The sequence below is a fragment of the Rhinatrema bivittatum genome, chromosome 6, assembly GCF_901001135.1.
Source record: "Rhinatrema bivittatum chromosome 6, aRhiBiv1.1, whole genome shotgun sequence".
NCBI classification, from domain to species: domain Eukaryota; kingdom Metazoa; phylum Chordata; class Amphibia; order Gymnophiona; family Rhinatrematidae; genus Rhinatrema; species Rhinatrema bivittatum.
The window spans coordinates 109,219,400-109,234,619 of NC_042620.1; the positions used below are offsets into that span (position 1 = coordinate 109,219,400).

A 15,220-nucleotide genomic window follows, 5' to 3' on the forward strand; every position below is an offset into this window, starting at 1 on the left:
CGCTTCTGCATAAATTGAGGGATTTTAAAATGGGCATGTGCCCACACCATTGCCAGTTTAACAGTGCATCCACTAGTTCACCCAGTTAACAGCTAGGTTCTTCAAACCCCCCTGGTTTCATAGCCTACACTCCCTCAGTTACCCCAGACTCTTTAAACCTCTCTGAAATGGCTCAATCTTTTTATTTTCTAACTTACACAACAACCATAGCAGAAGTAGTTACGCAGCTGGGGACCTCAGTGCACCGGAGCGCATAAGTATTTAGGCGTACATCTCTTGGCTAGGCCACAACACACCGATGTTCAGTCTAAACCACACCCACGTCCCTTTTTGGAAACGTTTTAGATGTGCGCACAACAGGTTTTACTCATGTATCTGGGCGCGTTTTAAAATTGGTCGGCACATTCCCTATTTGATGCATGTGCAGCGCTTTTAAAATTCACCTGGTCTTGGTTTTTTTTACCAAGTGTATGATATTAAATAATCTCCTTGTACTATTGACAGAATTCCCGCCATTAATAAATCTGGTTTGGTCTTTATCAATTAACAGAGGCATGATTTGATCAAGCCTAAGCTGAAGAATCTTAGCAAAGATGCTATATTTACTACAATCTAAGGCAGGGGTGGCCAACCAGCATTTTGCAAGCCCCATGCAGCTCTTTGGTGCACAAACTGTGGTTCGTGAGAGACATCTGACCTATACCTCCAACTATCTCCTCAAGGCGGATTATAATCTTGAGCAGGAATATAAAAAATACATATTACATATAACAAATATATGATATAAAATAAACACATTGGAGGATTATCCAGAGACGGTTTGCAGATATTCATCCAATTTAAATTAACAGTCCTTCAAAATGATTCAGAACTGATCGGGGGATATTTTACCAGTTAATGAAAATGCCTTTGAAAATAGATAGGTCTTCAGTTTTTTCATGAAAGTACACCTCTTTCACAGTCAATGGCAATGGGGCAGATTTTAAAAGCCTAGGCGCTTAAGTCCAGGTGGATTTACGTGCGTAGGGGAGCGGGTTACACATGCCGGGCCTATTTTCAAAAGGCCCGGCGGTGTGCGTAAAGCCCCGGGACACATATAAGTCCCAGGGCTTGAAAAAATGGGCAGTCCGGGGGCGGGGTAGTCTGGGGGCATGGCGGGAGCATGGCCAGAGGCCTCTGCAAGGCTGCTGGGCTGGGGGATCGCGCGCCAGCACTCGGCCGGTGTGTGCAAGTGAAATAAAGGTAAGGGGGGTGTTTTTTTTCGAGCTGGGGGGCGGGACAGGTAGGGGAAGGGAGGGGAAGGTGGGGGGGGGGCCTCAGAGGGCCTCGGAGGGAACAGGGAAAGCCAGCTGGTCTCCCCGAGGGCTCGGCTCGCGCAAGTTGCACTAGTGTGCACCCCCTTTCGCGCGCCGACCCCTGATTTTATAACATGCATGCGGCTGCGTGCGCATGTTGTAAAATCCGACATACATTTGTGCGAGCCGGGTAGCGTGCACAAATGTAGGCCGCGCACGTAACTTTTAAAATCTGCCCCAATGTGTTTCAAAGAGAAGGCACAGCAATCCAAAAGACAATGTTGTGAGTTATCTGCAACCAGCTACATTAAATGATAGAACCCACCAGTAAAGATGCATTCATCGATCTTAATTACCTCACCATGATATTCTCCTGTACAAGCTTCTTGATATATAACAGGCTGTCCCCTCTAAGAGCTTTGAACAGAATCAGTGATGACCCTAACTTGTTACTGTGTTACATCTCTTGAGTGTTGTTTAATGACATGTTATTGTTTTCTTGGTTTAAATCTTATTAATCTTTAAGATGTATCCAATGTAAAATAATCATTTTGTTTTTATCACTATGTTAAAAACATTCTCTGTTTAGATCAGGAAGTATAGGAGCTTGGCAAGGACCTGCAGGAAACAAGAAAAATTATACACCAACAAAGAAGATCTCATTATCTGCATTAAAAGCTTCTCCAGGAAGGTTAGTTTTAATTCATATATGCCATTTGTTGTACTTTTACAAATGATTGCAAATACTTTAAGGGGCCAGTTTTCAGAGTTTAGGCTACCAAATAATCCCTTTTGAAAATTTACTGGGGCTGAGTACCTAAATTTAGTCTCCTAGTTTCATTAGGATCTTAAATTTAGGGAACTAAAAAGTTGGTGGCAGTGGGGGTGGAGTTAGGTGGGAAAACAAAGTTAGGAACTTAGCTTAATTTTTTAAAACTAGGCAAATAAATAGCCAGCCTAAATTTATATGAATTTTCAGCTGAAAACTTAGGAACCTAAAGGGGTCATTTATCAAAGGCGTATTGTATGTGATAGCATGCAAATTAGATTGGGGTGCAGTTGTGGCAGTGATAATGTTACTAACATTATTGTTGGCAGTAGTGCACTACCTTTCATGGTGGTACTATTTGGTGCACTGTGGCCCCTGCAGGATTCATCAGAGAGAGCATTTTAAGCTGCTGGAGAGCCAGCCTAGCTATGAGAGTGAGAGTGAGAGAGAGCGAGAGAGAGACTAGCCATAATGCCCTCATACTAGATAGGTATTTATACCTCTATCAGGCCGATACAGTACTTGGATGCGCATTTTCGACGCGCTAGCTTTACCCCTTATTCAGTAAGGGGTAATAGCGCTTCGAAAATGCGTGTCTAACCCCCCCCCCCCCGAGACTAATAGTGCCCGCAACATGCAAATGCATGTTGATGGCCCTATTAGTCATTCCCGCGTGATACAGTATGTAAAATGTGCAGACAAGCTGCACATTTTACTTCAAGAAATTAGCGCCCACCCAAAGGTAGGCGTTAATTTCTGCCGGGGAAGTGCACAGAAAAGTAGTAAAAACTGCTTTTCTGTGCACACTCCGACTTAATATCACGGCGATATTAAGTCGGAGGTCCCAAAAGTTAAAAAAAGTTAAAAATTTAAAAAAAAAAAAAAATTTAAAATGGGCCAGTGGCTCGCGGGTTGAAAACTGGAAGCTCAATTTTGCCGGCGTCCGGTTTCCGAACCCATGGCTGTCAGCGGGTTTGAGAACCGACGCCAGCAAAATTGAGCATCAGCTGCCAAACTCGCTGACAGCCGCTGCTCCTGTCCAAAAAGAGGCGCTATAGACGCGCTAATGTCCCTTGTGCCTCTTTTAACCGCGGGCCCTAATTTAAATAAATTAATTTATCCCAGGACAAGCAGGATGATAGTCCTCACATATGGGTGACATCATCAGATGGAGCCCTGGTACGGAAAAACTTCTGTCAAAAATTTCTAGAAACTTTTGACTGGCACTCTGAGCCTACTGAGCATGCCCAGCATGCCATGATATTCTAAGCCACAGGGGTATCACTTCAGTCTCTTTTTTTCCGCCTTGCTGTAGCAAAGCAGATCAGGAGCTCTGGAAAAAAAATTCCCTCATATTTCTTAAGGGAATAAAACTTTTTCAGTCACATTTTCAGTCACATTTTCTTCATAATTGGGTCTCCCTTCGACATAGTCTTGGTGAGTATATATTTTGGTTAGCTTTTGGTCGATTCCGGTCACCTCACTATCGATTCCCACTGGTCATCGACCGTTATTAGGCCACAACTTTATCATGGCCTCCGGCTTCAAAAAATGTCCGGATTATAACCGGACTATGTCCATTACTGACCCACATTATATATGTGTTCTGTGCCTGGGATCAGGCCACGACATCCAGGCTTGCTCAACTTGTGCCCAGATGACACCGAAGATGGAAGAATTGTTTAAAAAGATTTCATCATCGTCGATGTCGTCCCCAAGGGTAACACCTCCCTCGGTAACTAAACATCGAGGTGAGAAAAGAACCGATGACTGTCCATCACTGGCACTGTCGATATCCTCGATAGCATCCTCTTCAGCATCAAAGGGTCATCGAGAAAAGAAGCGGATCACCACCGATTCATCAACCCATCGGATGGCAAGGCATCGACGTCAGCATCAAAACTTATCGAACCGATGCCAAAGAAAGTTCGTGTACTAGAGCCAACTCCACCGGCTGTACACGAGGAACCACGGCGCTCTCCACCGGGCTCAGTGTCAGAGGATGCGCCACCACGAATCATCGTGGAAGTGCCAATAGCGCCATCAGTACCTTCCCCAGTGGCAGTGGACACTGCCCCGATTTCAAGGGAAGAGGTGACTAATTTAGTCCAACAAGCCATCGTCGAGGCTTTAAGGAATCTACAGCCTCCGACAGTACCATCAGTACCGGCACTGACACCGGCATCGGCATTGGATCAGTCAATTTTTCAGCCTTTGCTGAATAGACTCAATGCCTTGATAGGAGCCTTTCCTCCAACACAGACGGCACTGATTCCATCGATAGAACCATCGACGCCGATACACCCACCGGTGGATCCAGCCATCCCGATTCCCGGATCATCGGATGAGGACGGTGGGGACTCCGATTCTGCCCCAGGACCATAGGGGCTTCATCGGCATCGAGTTCCGAAAAACCCTCAATGCCTTTCAAGGCTCCATCGATGCCAATACATCCAGGTCCCTCGGGGATACACGGAATCGATTTCCATCGATGCCATCGAGGCCCATCGATTCCCCATCTATGCCCTCATTACCAACGATGCCAAAACACATACCAACAAAAGCTGTGTTTAAATCAAACATCATATATAACCAGAGGACCCTGACTCCCCTTATCATCCTCAATATACTCCTTGGAAGGATGTTGATACAGATGCGGAGTCATAGGAACTGCAATCAGAGCCCTCTCCACCAGAGGAGAGAAAGAAATCCCCTCCAGAAGATTTGTCATTTACAAATTTTATTAGAAATGGCAGATACAATTCCTTTTGAATTGATCACAGAGGAGGATACCAGACATAAGGCCCTAGAAGTCCTGCAGTTCGTGGATGCACCGAAAGAAATAATGGCTATCCAAATCCATGAAGTACTTTTGGAACTGCAACAACAAATGTGGGAACATCCGTGCTCAGTCCCAGCAGTAAATCGGAGAACAGATGCCACTTACTTAGTGCAGCATGCTCCAGGGTACCAAAAACCCCAACTACCTCACCATTCGGTAGTTGTAGAATCAGCTCAGAAGAAAGCCCGAAAACAAAAACCTCACTCATCTGTTCCACCAGGGAAGGAGCAACGCTTCTTGGATACCTTAGGAAAGAAAGTCTATCAAGGTTCCATGCTGGTAGCACGCATTGCAGCATACCAGCTGTATATGACTCAATACCAAAGAAACTTGTGGAAACAAGTGCAGGGTATTGTGGATAACCTTCCACAGCAACAACAACTAGCCTTGGCTACATTAGTTGAAAAAGGACTGGAATCTGGAAAACATGAGGTGAGAGTAGCTTATGATGTGTTCGAAACATCAACTCGCCTATCAGCCTCTGCAATAAATGCGAGACGATGGGCCTGGCTCAAGGCCTCGGACCTCAGGCAGAAAGTCCAAGAATGGCTAGCAGATCTCCCTTGTGTTGGAGACAATCTTTTCGGAGAAAAGATCCAAGCCACAGTATCTCAGTTGAAAGACCATCATGAGACACTCCGACAGCACTCCAAATTGCCAGCAGACCAGCCATCTTCCCCAAGACGGCCAACTCGCAGGGACACGAGGTGACCCTTCTATAGACCTAGAAGGTATTACCCACCTGCCTCTTCAGCACGTCAGTACCATCCCTCACAAAGAGGATGTCCACATCAGCCGAAACAACAAAAAACCCAGCCACCACCCCAAACTGGACCAGCAGCGGGTTTTTGAACCGAGTCAAGAGAACAGCAGCCTCTTTCTAAACCCTATGCCCTCCCTACCAGTCAGAGGTCGACTTCATTATTTCCAACACCAATTGAGTCTCATCACAAAAGACCAATGGGTATTAGCCATACTAAATCGGGGATATCGCCTAAAATTCAAAACAATACCCCCGCATTCTCCTCCCATTCCACTTTGGTCAAACATAGTCATCACACCTTAACTTCAAGTAGAACTCTCTACTTTGCTGACTGCCAGGGCCATCGAACCAGTTCCCCGGTCTCAACAAGGGAAAGGGTTCTACTCCCGCTATTTCCTCATTCCAAAGAAAACAGGTGGCCTTCGTCCTATCTTAGACCTCCGCAATCTCAACAAATTTCTACACAAAGAAAAATTTCGAATGGTATCCCTGGGAACCATCCTTCCATTGCTTCAAAAGGGAGATTGGCTCTGTTTTCTGGATCTTCAAGATGCTTATGCACACATACCGATTTCCACACAACATCGCAAGTACCTATGATTCGTTGTGGAAAAGAATCATTACCAGTATCGAGTCCTACCATTCGGACTAGCCTCTGCCCCTCGAGTATTCACAAAATGCCTAGCAGTAGTGGCCGCACATCTAAGAAAAAACAGTAGTCATGTTTTTCCATACCTAGACGATTGGTTAATCAGAAGTCCATCCAGACAGGGAGCTCTCTCTGCCTTGGAAACCACAATAACACTATTGCACCTCCTGGGATTTCTCATCAATTATCCAAAATCCCACATCGAGCCATCTCAAATCCTCACATTCATCGGAGCAGACCTCAACACCACAGTGGTGAAAGCTTCTCTTCCAAGCGGCCGTGCCGACAATCTGGCACGCTTGGCGAACATTATAATTCATCACCAGTTCGCATCCGCCCATCAAATTCTGGTGCTGCTAGGACACATAGCCTCGACAGTACATGTCACTCCTATGGCAAAGTTAGCCATGAGAAGAACCCAATGGACTTTAAAATCTCAATGGCTACAAGCTTCCCAACCACTGTCGTACATAATTCAAATCATCCACCAGTTGGTGGACGAATCAAACTGCATTGAAAGCTGGTCCTCCATTCCAACAGGCAAATCCGCAAGTCATCCTGACTACAGATACCTCCAACCTTGGATGGGGAGCTCAAGTGAACAACCTTCAAACAGAAGGGACGTGGACTACACTCGAAAAGCAGTACCAAATAAACTTCTTGGAACTTCGAGCGATGAGATATGCCCTTTATGCCTTCAAAGATTGCCTCTCAAACAAGACTGTGCTGATACAAACAGGCAACACAGTAGCAATGTGGTACATAAACAAACAAGGAGGCACAGGCTCTTATCTGCTATGCCAGGAAGCAGTACAGATTTGGGCTTGGGCTCTAGAGCATTCCATACATCTCCGAGCAACTTATCTGGTGGGCATAAAAAACATCCTAGCGGATGATCTCAATCGACATTTCAATCTCCACGAATGGTCGCTGGACCCACTGTAGCGAGCAAAATCTTTCAACGCTGGGGTCGCCCAACTATAGACCTCTTTGCGTACAAACTGAACCACAAAGTGGAAAGGTTCTGCTCCCTCCACTGACATCGACAAACAGTCCCCAGGGACGCAATTGCTCGCTCCTGGAACACAGGTCTTCTATATGCGTATCATCCAATTCCGCTCATAGCGAAAACTCTCGTGAAGCTACAACAGGACAGAGGGACAATGATCCTCATAGCCCCGAACTGGCCTCGACAAGTATGGTTTCCCATACTCCTCGACCTCTCGATCTCACAACCAATCCGCCTGGGCCCAGAGCCCACTCTTATAACTCAGAATCAAGGCAAGTGGCATCATCCCAACTTGACAACTCTTGCCCTAACAGCTTGGATGTTGAAAGCTTAGTTCTGCAACCACTTAATCTTTCAACACAAGTCTCTCAAGTTCTAGTAGCTTCACGAAAGCCTTCCACACGTAAATCCTACCACTTTAAGTGGACTAGATTTACAAATGGTGCACACAAAATGGTATAGAACCTTTCTCCTACCCCACTTCTTCTTTGCTAGATTACCTATACCACCTGTCGGATTCTGGTCTCCAGACATCCTCTGTAAGGGTACACCTAAGCGCCATAGCGGCATACCACAAGGGAATAGGGGATGCGCCAATAACAGCACAACCCCTAGTAAGTAGGTTCATGAGAGGCTTACTTCACCATAAGCCTCCCATTCAACCACCGGTCACTAATGGGACCTGAATTTAGTACTAACAAGGCTCATGCGCTCACCATTCGAGCCTCTACACTCTTGTGAAGAAAAATTCCTTACGTGGAAAGTGCTTTTCTTAGTAGCCATTATATCGGCTAGGAGGGTCAGTGAGTTGCAAGCTCTCATCACATACTCACCCTACACAAGGTTCCTACATGACAGAGTAGTCCTTCGCACTCACCCCAAATTCTTACCAAAAGTGATAACAGATTTTCATATCAATCAGTCAATAGTCTTACCTACTTTCTTTCCAAGACCTCACTCTCACCAGGGAGAGAGAGTCTTACACACCTTGGACTGTAAACGTGCACTAGCTTTTTACCTGAACCACACGGTGGTCCACTCTGTTTCTTTTGACAAAAATAAAACAGGAGTTGCGGTAGGAAAACAGACTCTCTCCAACTGGCTAGCAGACTGTATCGAATTCTGTTATGAAAAAGCAAAAATTCCTCTCCAGGGGCGAGTAAAAGCACACTCAGTAAGGGCTATGTCTACATCAGTAGCACACTATCGTTCAGTGCCCATTCTTGACTTATGCAAAGCTGCAACATGGAGTTCCCTTCACACCTTTGCAGCTCATTATTGTTTGGACAAAGAAGGATGACAAGATTCAGCCTTTGGACAATCTGTCTTAAAGAATTTATTTCCAGTATAACTCCAACTCCTTCTACATCCATCCTGCTGTGATTCAGGCTGCCTCATTTTTCCAGCAGTACACCAGTTGTTGTGCTCGTTGCACAAGTTGTATGCTGTTGGTATAATGTAAGAATGACTCAGCCTGTAGCTTGCTAATCACCCATATGTGAGGACTATCATCCTGCTTGTCCTGGGATAAAGCAAAATTGCTTACCTTGTAATAGGTGTTATCCCAGGACAGCAGGATGTAGTTTTCACAGAACCCACCTGCCACCCCGAGTTGTGTCCGATACATTTTATTATTTTATTTTTTTAGCTCACACATACGGCTACAAACGAGACTGAAGGGAGACCCCTGTGGCTGAGAATATCATGGCATGCTGGGCATCCTCAGTAGGCTCAGTGTGCCAGCGAAAGGTTTCTAGAAACTTTTGACAGAGGTTTTTCCGTACCAGAGCTCCATCTGATGATGCCACCCATATGTGAGGACTACATCCTGCGGTCCTGGGATAACACCTATTACAAGGTATGCAATTTTGCTTTACTGAATTACGCACACAGGAGAGTGGCCTGTTTGCGTGCCGGGAGAGCGGGCGCTTGCCCGCTCTCCCGCGATTTTTACTCTATCGGCCTGTATATGAGGCCCACCTAGGTGAGGTGTAGGTATTAGTGTAGGGGTTAGGGGCCACTTTGACATTCAGAGTGCGACGTACGAACAGAACAGTGCACTCTTGTGAAGATTTGATGACATTCAGAGTTTCCTCACTCTGAAGTTACTAAGTGGGCCTCATATAGAGGTATAAATACCTACCTGGTATGAGATCATTATGGCTAGTCTTTCTCTTTCTCTCTTTCTCTCTCTCTCTCTCTCAGGCCCTGATAGCTAGGCTGTGTCTTTAGCAGCTTAAAATACTAAAAACATCACACTTTGCAATAAAGCCATATCACACAGCTTAACACAAATGAAAAAGGTATAGTTAAAGCCATGCAATCTGGCTTCACAAATTGTGGAAGCCAGCCCACTTGGCCCCAAACTCCTCCCCTTTTTCTGATTTGCATCGCATCATGCGTTATGGTGCTTAATGCATGCGAAAACTCCATATAGCACTTTGATAAATGACCCCCTTAGGGACCTAATTTATTGGCCTAAATATAGGAGCTCATCTTTTCTTGAATATCTCCCCTAAGTTCTCAGTGAAATTCTTTTGGAGTGTACCTGTTAATATAAATAATTAATCTTCCACTGGCAAGTAAGTGACCCATAAGTAATTAAATGGCTAAGCTAGGTATTCTAAAAAAACACTTGTGTAATTTCTGAGCATGGAAAATACAAGTTTAAAATTTCATGTCTAAAATCCTAATCATGTCTTTATTTTAAGTCTTCAAATATTTCACTCACTTAAAGCTTCCATATTTAATTGTAAAGTGTTATTTTACTTTCTAGGTTTTCATTTTTTATTAGCAACTTCTAACGTATTCTGTGGAAGGATAACTTCCAAAACTGCTATGTGCACCCATTTATGCGAGTATTTGAGCGCATGTAAAGATGCTACTGTATTTTATAACCTGCATGGATATAATATGCGCAGATTTTAAAATATGAGTACATATGCATGCACAAATGCTCACGTATGTAAACACCATGAGCCATGCAAGTTTGGACTTATTCAGACAAGTAGCTGCACTTATCTAGATAAGTTGCGATTTACCTGGCTAATAGGTTCATCAATCCGCATTAGGGCCTCATCACGTGTTAAACGGGTTCTAACGTGCAATAGAAGCACGGTATTTATCACATCGCACATTAGTATTTAAATAAGATAATGAGTATTCAAAACCAGGAAAATTATGCAAATGAGGGATGTGTACTGCATTTTGAGGAACAATAGCACATAATAACGCTGGAATTATTGTGAGATATAATAAAATCTTTTGATTTGTGATAGGGTAGAAAAAAGTTTTTATTGCAAGACAAAACTTGGAGAAGAGACGGCTGAGGGGGGATATGATAGAGGTCTATAAAATCATGAAAGGACTTGAACTGGTAAATGTGAATCGGTTATTTACTCTTTCAGACAACAGAAGGACTAGGGGCACTTCATGAAGTTAGCAAGTAGCACGTTTAAAACAAATCAAAGAAAATGCTTTTTCAACCAATTAAGCTCTGGAATTTGTTGCTTGAGGATATGGTTAGGACAGTTAGTGTAGCTGGGTTTAAAAAAGGTTTGGATAAGTTCTTGGAGAAGAAGTCCATCAAGATGACTTAGGGAAGAGCCTCTGCTATTACTGGCATTAATAGCATGGGATCTGCTTAATGTTTGGGAACTTGCCAGGTGCTTGTAACCTGGATTGGCCACTGTTGGAAACAGGATGCTGGGCTTGATGGACCCTTGGTCTGACCCAGTATGGCAATTTCTTATGTTCTTAGGTACTGTAATGTGTAGGCGGGGAGAAAATAGCCTCAACGCATTGTAACCTAACATTTCACCTGGGCCTGACATTGTCTATTCATTCAGTTGAGATGGGATTGAAAATATTGGTAGCGTAATAGTTCAGATATCCAGTGTCACTTTGCCGGATTAGTTGATATCTGCCTGTCATTGGCACTATGTAGCCACCAGTCTACACCACTGTCTACACCAGTTAGTGTTCCATTTCTTAGAGAAACTGAGACACAGACAATGTACCATACCAGGCTACACACCCTCTTGCAGATTGTTCTTTGTCTTCTGACTCTTTCAGTTTTCCAAGGCAGACCAGGCTTAACCATTCCAGGTTCCAATTATCTGACCCTCTCATTTGCTCCCATTTTCCAGGCCCATCTTACTCTCTAGATAGTGCCTTAAATAGCTTCACGTGTATCCAGACACTCCTGTTATTCTTTCTTGTTGTAATTTTCCTCTTCAGCCTCCCTCTAGCTTTGTACTCTCTCCAAACTCTATTTCCCAGGGATCTCCTGTTCTCCAAGTCATCTTCTTCAAGAGAGATTTTCCATATTATTTCTCTTTCTTCCCTAGAACTCCCTTCAGAGTGCCCTCTGCTGCCCTGGCTGATCATTGCTTTCCTCATTCCTATCTATTTCTGACTATGTAATACGCTTGTCTTATCATTAATGCAGACAGAGGTCTGGTAGCGAGATGGGGATTACCCAATCTTTTTCACTTAGGAAGGGAATGGTTAATAAAACGGAAAATGTCATAATGCCTCTATATCGCTCCATGGTGAGACCGCACCTTGAATACTGTGTACATTTCTGGTCACCGCATCTGAAAAAAGATATAGTTGTGATGGAGAAGAATCAGAGAAGGGCAACCAAAATGATAAAGGGGATGGAACAGCTTCCCTATGAGAAAGGCTGAAGAGGTTAGGGCTGTTCAGCTTGGAGAAGAGACGGCTGAGGGGGGATATGATAAGAGGTCTTTAAGATCATGAGAGGTCTTGAATGAGTAGATGTGACTTGGTTATTTACACTTTCGAATAATAGAAGGACTAGGGGGCATTCCATGAAGTTAGCAAGTAGCACATTTAAGATTAATTGGAGAAAATTCTTTTTCACTTAACACACAATACAGCTCTGGAATTTGTTGCCAGAGGATGTGGTTAGTGCAGTTAGTGTAGCTGGGTTCAAAAAAGGTTTGGATAAGTTCTTGGAGGAGAAGTCCATTAACAGCTATTAATCAAGTTTACTTAGGGAATAGCCACTGCTATTAATTGCATCAGTAGCATGGGATCTTCTTAGTGTTTGGGTAATTGCCAGGTTCTTGTGGCCTGGTTTGGCCTCTGTTGGAAACAGGATGCTGGGCTTGATGGACCCTTGGTCAGACCCAGAATGGCAATTTCTTATGTTCTTATATCTACAACTCCCACAATGTAGCTTGGCCACTGTGCCACACAGGCAGAGACATACATACTTGTGAGGCAAAGTAGCAGCTGAGTGGGAAATGCATTGGTCTGGGAGGTTATCATTGGCCTTACAGCTGTGCTGCCAAAGTGAAGCACTCCTTGCTCCCAGTATCATTCATCCGAGGCCAAATAGCCCTAGCTTCTCTTGAGCAAAACAAGCATACACCGTGGGAGTAGCATACCTGTAGCTACAGCCATCAATGTGTTGCAATGTAGCAGAACTGAAGACATGTCACAGCTACTATTGTGTGTGGTGTCCTGCTGCCGTGGAACACATTGAAAGCATGTGAGTTTTGCCCTGCATCAGAGAAGGTATGTACATGCTATGTGGGCGTACTATATACCATGTTCTCTATACTACTACATTATATATCTTGATGTCCATCATCAAAAGCCATTTAGATGGCCAGCTGTAAAGTTAGCACTCTAAGGGGCAGATTTTCAAAGGCTACGCGCGTAACATATGCGTGTAACCTGAGAAAATATGCCCCTGTGTGCGCCGAGCCTATTTTGCATAGGCTCGGTGGCGCGCGCAAGCCCCGGGACGCACGTAAGTCCCGGGGCTTTCAAAAGTGGGCGGTCCGGGGCGGGTCCGGGGGCGTGATGGCAGTCCGGGGGCGTGTCCGGGGTCCGGGGGCATGATGGCAGTCCGAGGGAGTATCCCGAGCCCTCCGTTCCGGCTGTGTCGGTGGTTCGCATGCTGGCAGGCTGCCGGCGCACGCAAGATACGCCTGCCTGAGGCAGACGTAAGAAATAAAATAAGGTGGGGGGGATTTAGATAGGGCTGGGGGTGGGTTTGATAGGGGAAGGGAGGGGCTCTAACTGAACTAGATATAACGTATGCAGCTAAGCAGGGATTTGTACAATGATATTTAGCAGCATATTGCTACATATCCTAAGATGGTACTTTTCAAATACATGTGCAAGCGCACATATATATGTGTACATGGGTGCATGGCTGCATACACTGAAATCTTATATCCTGTGTGCAAGTATGCGCTTATGTTATAAAATAGGATTAGTGCATGTATGTGTGCCCCTAATTTTAATCATTTGCACAAACAGCAGGGAATTGACGGCATTTACACACACAAATGAGGACATTTTATAACATGCATGTGTGAAGAAAATGACCAGTTTGCCCAGTCAATTTTTATTTATTTATTTATTCAGACATTTTATATACCGTCAATCCATGTGAAAATCACAATGGTTTACAAAGTGACAGTCATAATTTTAACTTAACAGACAAACAAAGATTTGTTATGGAGGAGGTCTTCACAGTCAAACATTGTCTGTGGCCCGGTGCAGGGTTGGTAGGGCCCTCTGGTCGGGGCCAGAGAGCACCTGCCACCAGGAGGCGGAGCATAAGAGGAGACAGAGGCTAGCTGGAACTTCACCAATAGCAATCCGGGGTTCCCTCAGGTTGAGCCCTTGGTTACCCGGACCACCTGGACTTAGGTTGGCCTCGAGGGGTCTCCCAGAGAGGTAACGAAGAGGTGTGCCCACCAGAAGTAAGGGTGAGCAGTCGATGCAGAGGCGATGGGCTAGACCCGAGCTGGAAGCCTTGGAGACCTCAGAGAGGCAACAGTTCAGGAGGGTCCTCTGGACAAGACAGGCAGCGCCTGCGGGTCTAGCGGAAGGAAGGCCGAGGTTGGTTCCCAGGCGAGATGGTCCGGTGGTCGCAGTAGGCCAGAAGAGAGTGTCCTAGTGGATAGCAAGGGTCAGAGCCAGAGTATCAGTCCACGGATGGTCAGCCAAAACAAGGGTCAAAGCCAAAGGTCAGTCTGGGCGTAGTCAAGCAGACAGTGGTCAGTTTCAGGCAGCAGACAGAAGAATGGTCAGGCAGGCAGAGGTCAGTTCCGGGGGCAGACAAGAGAATGGTCAAGCAGGCAGAGGTCAGTTCCAGGCAGCAGACAGAAGAATGGTCAGGTAGGCAGAGGTCAGTTCCAGGCGGCAGACAAGAGAATGGTCAGGCAGGCAGAGGTCAGTACCAAAGAGACAGTCCGGAAAGTACTACCTGATAGGAGACACAGGAACAAGGAGATGCTGGAACAAGGAGACTCTGGAACAGGGAAACACTGGAACACGGAGAAGGCAAACTCAGAATTCACACAGTGTCGATCCGATTACCAAGGCGAGGTCCTGGGGGACAGGGCCTCGCTTAATATCAAGATTAGCTGACATCATCAGGCTGTGCCATGGAGCTGGTTCCCGCCCTTGGCCCTTTAAAGGGCCGGACGGTCCACGCACGCCTAGGGTTGGGGCCAGCGCCGGAGAGGACAAGGAGCCCCAGCATGGAGCTAGGCCCGAAGTGGAGGGCCTAAGAGACGATGATGCAGGACGCCGCGGACGGGCAGTGCTGGCAGCGGCAGCGGGAGAGGATAGCCCGGGACCCGCTAGTGCAGGGGCAAGGTGAGCGGACCCGGGCGCGAGCCTAGTGTGGACAGGACGCGCAACATTGATATCTGTCCATAGAAACTTTCTAGTGCATATTAAAAATGATCTACTACATAAGAAAGGAGTACAGGTGATTGAGCGTAAAGATAGTTTTAATGTCTTATTCAGTGAGTTGTTATGAGAATCTTGCATTCTGTCATTGATTTATTCTTCATGAATTGTTTAATATTTTTGCCCTTCCTGTTTTATGGTTCTGTA

The 15,220-nt window shown here is 45.4% G+C and overlaps 1 protein-coding gene across 6 annotated transcripts in view; it reads left to right on the top strand.

The window, feature by feature from the left end:
* The window catches only part of ERICH2 (glutamate rich 2), a 172,702-nt gene that overhangs the window by 84,054 nt on the left and 73,428 nt on the right, over positions 1 to 15,220 (top strand). For all 6 annotated transcript variants that reach the window (XM_029605741.1, XM_029605742.1, XM_029605738.1 and 3 more), the window contains one exon: positions 1,885 to 1,986. In XM_029605741.1, coding sequence (XP_029461601.1) covers positions 1,885 to 1,986 — 102 coding nt within the window. The remainder of the gene's footprint in view (positions 1 to 1,884; positions 1,987 to 15,220) is intronic.